The sequence below is a fragment of the Podarcis vaucheri genome (genome assembly GCF_965113315.1).
Source record: "Podarcis vaucheri genome assembly, chromosome: 13".
Lineage (NCBI taxonomy): Eukaryota > Metazoa > Chordata > Lepidosauria > Squamata > Lacertidae > Podarcis > Podarcis vaucheri.
In genome coordinates this window covers 22,430,895-22,441,381 of record NC_138751.1, presented here as the reverse complement: position 1 = coordinate 22,441,381, position 10,487 = coordinate 22,430,895, and the positions used below count along the sequence as shown (strand labels likewise).

The 10,487-nt window shown below is 40.4% G+C and overlaps 1 protein-coding gene across 1 annotated transcript; it reads left to right on the top strand.

Annotated features, from left to right (window-relative positions):
- Window positions 1–1,747: 1,747 nt before the first annotated feature.
- Window positions 1,748–9,227, top strand: LOC309516517 (vomeronasal type-2 receptor 26-like; the record flags this gene model as incomplete). Its single annotated transcript, XM_082195280.1, has 6 exons — window positions 1,748–1,968; window positions 2,533–2,632; window positions 3,551–4,411; window positions 4,779–4,991; window positions 6,639–6,765; window positions 8,326–9,227. The coding sequence occupies 6 exons, from the start codon at window positions 1,748–1,750 to the stop codon at window positions 9,225–9,227; spliced, it is 2,424 nt and encodes an 807-aa protein (XP_082051406.1).
- Window positions 9,228–10,487: the final 1,260 nt, after the last annotated feature.

The following is a 10,487-nucleotide window of genomic DNA, read 5'->3' as shown; positions in this document are numbered from 1 at the left end:
GCTACATTGAAATACAGTGGAGCCTTGGGTTGTGAATGTGATCCGTGCAGGAGGCACGTTCACAACCTGCAGCGTTCGCAACTTGCAGCGCCACGTCTGCGCATGCGTGGGTCACGATTCGGCACTTCTGCACATGCCCAAAGTGCAATTTAGTGCTTCTGCACATGCACAAGCGCCAAAACCCGGAAGTAACCCATTCCCGTACTTCCAGGTTCAACACGATGCGCAACCCGAAATCACGTAACCTGAAGCATCTGTAACCCGAGGTACCACTGTACAGTAAGCCCATAACTTATGTGGGGGTTACATTCCAGGGATTGCACTGAAACCAAAATTTCAAATTCTCAAAATGACAATGTTGTTTCTTGGACACCTACCTCCTTGCCACTCCCTATCTATCTATCTATCTATCTATCTATCTATCTATCTATCATCTATCTATCTATCATCTATCATCTATCATCTACCATCTGTTTATCACCTATCTATCATCATCTATCTATCTACCTACCTACCTATTTATCTATCTATCATCTATCTATCTATCTATGCCAAGCACATAAAGTTAAATGAACACAAATTAATATGCATAAGTTGTGGGTTTTCTGTATATACCGTAAATGAAAGATATAACCCTGGACAGATAGCTCTGTTAACTGTATTCCATTAGACAGTATGTCAGGTAAAGGACTTTCTCCCTGTAACAGAGTCATGCTCAGGTTGCAAAAACCAAAAATAACACAGGGTTGGATTGGGGGGTGGGGGTTTAAGATATTATTTCAAAATTCCAAAAAGATTATTGAGCAAACGTCTTTTATTTGGCATATTCTCAAGAAGCTCAGCTGCATCAACAAGTATAATCCTTACTTCTCTCCTACCACACCAGTCTTTTATTGCTGGAATCTACACTTGAGAAATGCCTTGCCTTGGGAAGAACCAAAATAATGTCACAAAAGTGTGGCAAGCTTTCTTGGTATCATTTTCTTGTTCTCTGTCATTCCAAGTCCTACTCTCTTAAAAGGAGAGAAAGCTATAGTTCAGATGTGAAAAACAAGATTTCTTCAGCAATTCCCCAGATTTCAAATGGTGATTAACTTCCTATTTAATGACCAAAATGATGGTGATTAATTCTGCTGCAATCTCAAAACCCACAGGAATACCCAATTTTGACCATAATAGCCCGCTTCTCTCATTATTAAAAGAACTCTAATTATAACTCCGCTACTTCTCAAAAATCCAAGACAGTTTCAGGGATCATGAGCAAAACTAACAGATAAGATGGTGAACAATGTCATAAGCATAGCCACTACCGTTTAGAACCAAAGAAAGGACTTGAACACTTGGCACCAGGAGCAGGCAGATATCAGGCTTGCAAAATCTCCTTTGTTTTATTATAGAAGCCCAAGAACCACCAGTGAAGCCAGGTATCAGATAGCAGCAGGGAGACAACATATCCTAAGGATTAGGGAACAGGATACCTTTGAGCACATGCTCAGCCCTGGAATTTCTTTTCAGAACCAGAACTGCACTCATAATACCATGTATTCGTAGATTCTGACCGATCTTCTGCACACCTCTACATTTCATTCTATAGTTTCTATTCTACAGTTTGAACTCTGGTATTCCTGGCTTCTGGCCTATCAGCAGACCAAACTAGCAGACACTTATCATCACAGAAACCCCAATTTTACTGTGGAAGAACAAAATAAGAGAATCTGGGTATAGAAGGAATATTTCCATTGTACTCATGAAGTCGATTTTAGTGGTCTTGCAGCTGGTATTTCTTCCTCACGTGGTATGCAAAGTTTGCAATGTTCAATGCAGGGTCCATAGTCCTCATCCTCCGCCTCAAAAGTACCATCAGCCAGGAGATTTTATCATTGGTGGAATTGTCTCTCAGGCTCGCTTCATCTCCAGCTCATTCACCTTCACTGAAGAACCCCCTCCAGCATTACTGGAAGAGCTTGTGTAAGGAATTTTCTTTCTTCCTTTCTTCCACCAGAATAATCAGATTATAATGAAGTATTGGATTTGCAGAACTCTGGATTATTCATTTGAGCTGTAGTAAATGTTACAATGGTAACATTTCGGCTTCGGCTGGGGAGGGCGGGATACAAATAAATTATTATTATTATTATTATTATTATTATTATTATTATTATTATCATCATTATTAAGAACATTGAAGAAAAGAAGCTCTCTTTACTCCACATAATCACACTTTTCAAAGCTACCTTACTTCTTCTTCTTTACATTTTATTCCACTTCTTTCTTCCATTCATCTCTTTTTTACCGACATAAGGGAAACCCTTCTGATACAGAATCCATCTTTCATTCTAGCATTGTGCCTAAGAACTACCAACACATCTTGGCCTTGGAGTATGCGGTGAAGGAAATCAATGAAAACTCACAGCTCTTACCCAATGTCACCTTGGGTTTCCACATCTATGACAGCTATTTAAGTGCAAAGTGGACCTTTCAGGCCACTCTGCTATTTCAATCCACTCTAGACAGGTTTGTCCCCAATTTCAGATGTGGCGTCCAGAATAGTCTGACAGCAGTCATTGGGGGACTGGACTCTGAAGTATCCCTTTACATTGCAACCATCTTGGATATCTATAAGATTCCACAGGTAGGTTATTTGCGGAGTATTGGAATTTTTTTCTTTCTGTTTTCATTTCATTGATTGGGGTCAGAAATGGGTGCACAGATCTTATATTTATTTATGACTGTCTTGTGCTGGCTGAGAAAGACATTCTTCATGAACTTTCATTGCAGCTGAATGTTGCAGCTAATCAGATAAGGATTAACTTTTATCTGCATGTCAAGGTCCACACTCTGAGAGCCAAACTGAACATGTGTAAAAGTTAAACCAAAAATAAAAAGTGCTCACCCCTTTGGCTACAGTGTTTGAGGGGAATCTATATTTATTATGAACCTTGACATGTTGGAGATGGGCATGAAACCAACCTTCTCACTGCCTCATACGTCTTGCTCTCTGAGCCAATTGCATTTGATATCAAAATAGAGGCTGTGGAGTAGGACAGGGGCTTATACAGACAGACCTACACACACATGTTCACCAGACTTCCCTTCTCATGAATAGGTGAGTGGCTTTCAGGGTCTTCAGGTTAGTGCAAAATTTGTCTGACTTTCAGATGCGAGAGTACTTGCTTCCAAGTTCATAAAACACCTTAGAATATAGCTTTCCCCATTGATAAAGCAGTCATTTTTGAGGTAGATAAGATGAAGAATTGTTTAACTCCATTCCAATGGAGTGTCCTAGCAAAGATATTTGAGTTCAAGTCTATTTCTTTTCATTAGAGTCAGCAGCAGTTATCCATAAAGCATTGAACTCACTAGATGACAATAGACTGGCTCCCATTTCCTGAATATCAGATTCCTTTCTGTGTCACAGGAACAATAAAATTTCCCTTTCTTAGATGGTTGTTCTAACTATTAATTGAATGTGGATTGGGGGGTTTTCCCCAACATTTGAAAACGGCATTCTTATTATTGTCTTTCTCCCCTGTTGTGAATACTTCCTTAGCTCATTTATGGTTCTGCTCCTGTGATGAATGATAAGACCCCAGGCCTTTCCTTCTACCAGATGGCACCTCCGGAAGGCCAACAGTACATGGGGATTCTCTCTTTGCTGCTGCATTTTAGATGGACGTGGATTGGGGGCATTGTTATGAATAATGACATTGGAGAAAGATTTGCACATATTGTAGTTCCCCTGTTTTCCAAGAATGGTATCTGCTTTGCTTTCCTAGAAAAAATCCCCAGTTTTAATTTTGTCAGTAAAATTAATGATATGCTAGAAATGGTAGCAAAAATTCATGATACCATAACTGACAGCAAAGCCAATGTAGTGGTAGCCTATGGGGAATCATATTCCATGACCATTTTCAGATGGTTTCCATATGTATCACAACTCGAACACATGAGTGAGCATCCAAAAGGTACAGTATGGATAACGACAGCACAAGTGGAGTTCACTTCATTGGTCTATCAAAGAACATGGGAAACTGAATCATTCCATGGAGCTCTGTCTTTCAAAATTCACTCCAGTAATATACCTAGTTTTCTGCAATTTGTTGGAAGCAGAATCCCATCCAACAGAAGAGGAGATAGTTTTATAATGCCATTCTGGCAACAAACATTTGGCTGCACGTTCCCTAATGTGGTTGTGGATAATGTGAGTGGAGACATTTGTACAGGGCAGGAGAAGATGGAAAGCCTTCCGGGAACTTATTTTGAATTATCCATGACTGGTCACAGCTACAGCATCTACAATGCTGTCTATGCTGTGGCCCATGCTTTACATGATATGTCCTCATCTGTACCCAAACGGAGAGGAATGGTGGATGAAAGAGGACCAAAGCTTCAAAATCAACAGCTCTGGCAGGTACTGGATTCAAAATCCTTCATTTGGCATCACACTGTATATTGGATGTTTTTCTCTCCCAATTCTTACTGTGCTAACATTTTCTTTTTCCTTCCACATTGACAGAATAGAATAGTCCCTATGTCATTCTGCTATTCTGTTTTAATGTTTGTGGTTTGTTAATTTACTATATGTGCATTGTACTAATTTTTGCAGATTCATGTACAAGTCCTTCATGCAATCTCTTTGTCATCAAGAATGAGCATGTCTTCCATAACCCTTTTGCCACACAAATATACAAAGTTGTTTTGCTGCTGCCATTGAACCTTAAACTGAAAGACCCCAATGCAGCCCTTTCTAAAGTCTTACCTTTTCTCTTTCAATTTAGCTCCATCGCGTTCTCAGAGATGTTTCATTTAACAACAGTGTGGGGGACAAAGTATTCTTTAATGAGAATGGAGAGGTAGTAGCTGGATTGGATATTGTCAACTGGATTCTGCACTCAAACCAGTCCTTTCATCTTGTGAAAGTTGGGAGCATTGCTGACCAAGCATTCGCTATCAGAGATGATGGCATAACATGGCACAACTGGTTTAACCAGGTATGGTACAATTTTTAGCAGACAAGGAAGTATTTAAATGTTGAGTGAACATTCACTTCTAACCTGTACATTTAATTTCTTTGGGCAGTGTTCAGCCCAGAGCACAATTTGCGGCTTATATGGCCTAATTATGTGAAGAGGGTGCTTGCAGAAATGTGTCTGCCTACATGCCCTCTCAAGGGGACACGGGTGGTGCTGTGGTCTAAACCACTGAGCCTTGGGCTTGCCAATTGGAAGGTTAACAGTTTGACTCCCCGTGACGGGGTGAGCGCCCATTGCTCAGTCCCTGCTGCTGCCAACCTAGCAGTTTGAAAGCACGTCAAAGTGCAAGTAGATAAATAGGTACCAATACGGTGGTAAGGTACACGGCATTTCCGTGCGCTGCTCTGGTTTCGGTGTTCCGTTGTGCCAGAAGTGGCTTAGTCATGCTGGCCACATGACCCAGAAAAACAGTCTGCAGACAAATGCCGGCTCCCTCGGCCAGTAAAGCGAGATGAGCACCGCAAACCCAGAGTCATTCGTGACTGGACTGAATTGTCAGGGGTCCTTTACCTTTTTTTTACATGCCCTCTCAAACCCTTCCCATCATGGCTGGTGAAATCAAGTGAGGGAGAGTTGATTCGGTGGGTCCAGATTGAATATTTCCTTGTGGAAAGGGGTGGTACCTGCTGCTCCATCTACACTTGCTGAGAGAAGCAGATAATGAAATAATAGTCCAGATTTCCCCTTTAGAAGTAATTTAAAAGAAACTAATCAGATCCTCTTGAAGGACTCATTCCAATAATAATTGTGAAAACTGGCAATTTAATTATAATCTCTGGAATGATGTTCAATATACCATTTTCCCACCCTATATATATTCTGTGGTTTCACCTCTGTTTTCTGCATTCCACTCTCCTATTCCCTTGCAATAGATTGTTTTTATTGTTTTTATTACATTGGAAATATTTGCTAAGGGGTAAATAGAGGGGAGAAACTCTGAAGCAGAATGTGACACTGTCACAATTCTTAAAAATATGGGATAAGTATAAAAATAAATTAAGTCCAGGTATCTTCCCTCTGGCTTCTGTAATAAAACTAATAGATTTCTTAGGAGAAATCAGGTATCACATTTCATTAATTAGGGGGGAAGGGAGTTCATAATTTGGAGATTTAACAGAGAAAAATAGGATTGTTGTCACCATGTTACAAATATTTTCAATAAGATGTTGTTTTTTTGTTGAAAATACTATGCCCAGTATATGCATTAAAACAAGAGTCAATTTGGAGGGAAATGGCAGTGAACAAAATCACTGTCATCTTGTAAAAAGAAATGGAAGAAAAAAGATATTCCAACTCTGAATTATTCTTTTTAAAAAGATGGCAACAATAGTGAAACCATACTATTGTTTTGGTCTCAAAATTGAGACCAAATTTATAGAAACCTATTCAATTTTTACAATATGTTGTCTGTGTAGGTATAAATAAAAGAATAACGCTGTACCGTATTAATTGTTTGTAGAAAAAGAAAATGGTGGTAGCTTTGAGCCCATTCATATATTACTGAATAGTCTTGTCACTTTGGAAGCATTTGGAAAACTCCTGGAAATTTAAGGATTCCAAGCTCTTCATTCTGAACATTGTTCTCCTCTTTCATATTTGGATTAGACGCAGCCTCTTTCCATATGTACTGAGAGTTGCCACCCTGGGTCCAGCAAGAAGGTGAAGGAGGGGGAGCCATTCTGCTGCTACGATTGCATCCCATGTCCAGAAGGGAAGATTTCAGAGCAGAAGGGTAAAAAATATATTCTCCTGGTTTACCAAGTAGACCAAATATAATCCAGAGGAATAGGTATACAGAACTGCTTTTTTTAAAAAAACCATGGTGTGAGGTTGATACTCTTCTGCACTTTGGGACGTAAGTTTTGCTATATATGGTGGACATCATTCTTTATGATAACAGAATTAAAGGTGATATGGCCACATAAGAGCAGATGGTTTCCACATACATGTCCACATACTTTATCAAACAGTAGCCAGGGTGGGCGGTTTCTGATTCTAGTGGCACTTGAACAGCCAATGGGGGGGTCAATTCAGTTTGAAATGAAATATGTGCATATACTATGCATATTATGACATAGAGCAGGGGTAGGCAACGTAAGGCCCATGGGCCGGGTGCAGCCCAATTGCCTTCTCAATCTGGCCCATGGATGGTCTGGGAATCAGCGTGTTTTTACATGAGTAGAATGTGTGCTTTTATTTAAAATGCATCTCTGGGTTATTTGTGGGGCATAGGAATTTGTTCATTTCCCCCAAAAAAATATAGTCCAGCCCACCACATGGTCTGAGGGATGGTGGACCGGCCCATGGCTCAAAAAGGTTGCTGACCCCTGATATAGAGCAACCCATGGAGCGTGGGTTTTTCTTGGTGGTTTAATCAGCAACTGTTGTTGATGGCAACAAAGGTGCACCTTCAGAGCTGAGATCAAACCATTGAAGAGCTGCAGTGCCTGCTGTTGCTGTAGAAACTGATACGGGAGAGATATGGTTTACTGCAAGTGGGGCAGATGAAGGAGTCCGGTTTTGTTGCTACAGATGCACCATGGTCTTTCTTCTCTCTGCACTCCCCCCAGTGGTCATTTCTCCTCTGGTCCCTACTGTAAACTGTTAATAAAGAAGACCATCTTTGGACCACCTCTTGCCCATGTGCACATCAGTTTGCATAGATGCAGAATAATCCATTTCTGCACACTGCTTTGGGAGGGATGGAATGCACAGGTTCACTCCATAATGCAGATTAAATAAAACTCCTCTGTGATCCCTAAATCAAGCACTGGGTTGAGTCTAGAAACAAAGCTACTTTCCCTTGGACATCAAGTAGGGCACCCTCAGAAGTAGTAGCACCTAGCACCGCTGACACTGAGAAAAGAGAAGGGTGTCATCTTTGCAACTGATGCAATGACAGAAAATTGCAGCAACAATATGCTTTATGCGACTGTTTTGTCCACCTACATGTGCGTAGGCTGCTCAGGCAGCATATGTTATGCTTGCAAGATCTGAATACTCATTGTTACCAGTAATTCACAACAGATTATTCTTGCTCAGTTGTACAATCATTATTTGCAATATTGTATACATGTTTAATATTGTAGCAACTATATAAATAATCATAGGTATGCTCATGGCACATATTTTATTTTTAAAAAACTACTGTGAGGTCAGCTATACCAAGCATGCTGTGTGTCCAATACACTAATGCAGTCAATTTTTGTTGAAGGTTTAATGATAATTGGACTCCAGTCACCTTTAGCAGGGCTCTATGATCACAGCTGGCTTACTACATTTCATTTTTCAGATATGAACGACTGCCAGAAATGCACAGATGGGAACTATCCAAACAAAAACCAGGATTTCTGTGTTCCCAAGACTGTAACCTTCTTGTCTTATGAAGAACCATTAGGGATCAGTTTAGCTTGTTTTTCTCTGTCCTTTGCTTTGATCACAGTTCTGAACCTAGGAACATTTATGAAGCACCATGACACTCCCATCGTCAAAGCCAACAACCGTGACCTCACCTACATTCTCCTCATCTCCCTCTTGCTCTGCTTCCTTTGTGCTTTACAGTTTATTGGCCGACCTGAGAAGGTGACGTGTCTCCTGAGACAAACAGTTTTTGGAAGTGTCTTCTCTGTGGCTATTTCTTGTGTCTTGGCAAAAACCATCACAGTGGTTCTTGCATTCATGGCCACCAGGCCAGGATCCAGGATGAGGAAGTGGGTGGGGAAAAAGCTAACTAACACCATTGTTCTTTCCTGCTCTGTTATTCAAGTAGGCATTTGTACTATATGGCTGGCAACCTCTCCTCCATTCCCAGATGCTGACAGGCACTCAATGACTGAAGAAATTATACTAGAATGTAATGAGGGGTCTGTGACTCTGTTTTACTCTGTTCTTGGCTACATGGGCTTCTTGGCCATTGTCAGTTTCATTGTGGCATTCCTTGCCAGGAAGTTGCCGGACAGTTTCAACGAAGCCAAGTTTATAACTTTCAGCATGTTGGTTTTTTGCAGTGTTTGGTTGTCCTTTGTTCCAACCTACCTGAGCACCAAGGGAAAATACATGTTGGCTGTGGAGATCTTTTCCATTTTAGCCTCCAGCGCTGGCTTGCTGGGTTGCATCTTTTTCCCCAAATGCTACATTATTATTTTGAGACCTGAGCTGAACAACAAGGAACAGCTAATAAGAAGAAAAGAATGAATAATTTGTTTCTTTATACAATAGTTTGTGAGAATCTTATTTTCAGCAGCTACCTTATGTAATGCCCTGGCTGCAGAATAAAGGCCAATTTAAAGTCAAACTTGACCAGAAAAGCACTACGTGCGGGAGGCACGTTCACAACCTGCAGCGTTCGCAACTCGCAGCGCCACGTCTGCGCATGTGTGGGTCACAATTCGGCACTTCTGCACATGCCCAAAGTGCAATTTAGTGCTTCTGCACATGCACAAGCGCCAAAACCCGGAAGTAACCCATTCATGTACTTCCAGGTTCGGCACGATGCGCAACCCAAAATCACATAACCTGAAGCATCTGTAACCCGAGGTACCACTGTACAGTAAGCCCATAACTTATGTGGGGGTTACATTCCAGGGATTGCACTGAAACCAAAATTTCAAATTCTCAAAATGACAATGTTGTTTCTTGGACACCTACCTCCTTCCCACTCCCTATCTATCTATCTATCTATCTATCTATCTATCTATCTATCTCTCTATCTATCATCTATTTATCACCTATCTATCATCATGTATCTATCTACCTACCTACCTACCTACCTACCTATTTATCTATCTATCATCTATCTATCTATCTATCTATCTATCTATGCCAAGCACATAAAGTTAAATGAACACAAATTAATATGCATAAGTTGTGGGTTTTCTGTATATACCATAAATGAAAGATATAACCCTGGACAGATAGCTCTGTTAACTGTATTCCATTAGACAGTATGTTAGGTAAAGGACTTTCTCCCTGTAACAGAGTCATGCCCAGGTTGCAAAAACCAAAAATAACACAGTGTTGGATTGGGGGGGGGTTAAGATATTATTTCAAAATTCCAAAAAGATTATTGAGCAAACGTCTTTTATTTGGCATATTCTCAAGAAGCTCAGCTGCATCAACAAGTATAATCCTTACTTCTCTCCTACCACACCAGTCTTTTATTGCTGGAATCTACACTTGAGAAATGCCTTGCCTTGGGAAGAACCAAAATAATGTCACAAAAGTGTGGCAAGCTTTCTTGGTATCATTTTCTTGTTCTCTGTCATTCCAAGTCCTACTCTCTTAAAAGGAGAGAAAGCTATAGTTCAGATGTGAAAAACAAGATTTCTTCAGCAATTCCCCAGATTTCAGATGGTGATTAACTTCCTATTTAATGACCAAAATGATGGTGATTAATTCTGCTGCAATCTCAAAACCCACAGGAATACCCAATTTTGACCATAATAGCCCGCTTCT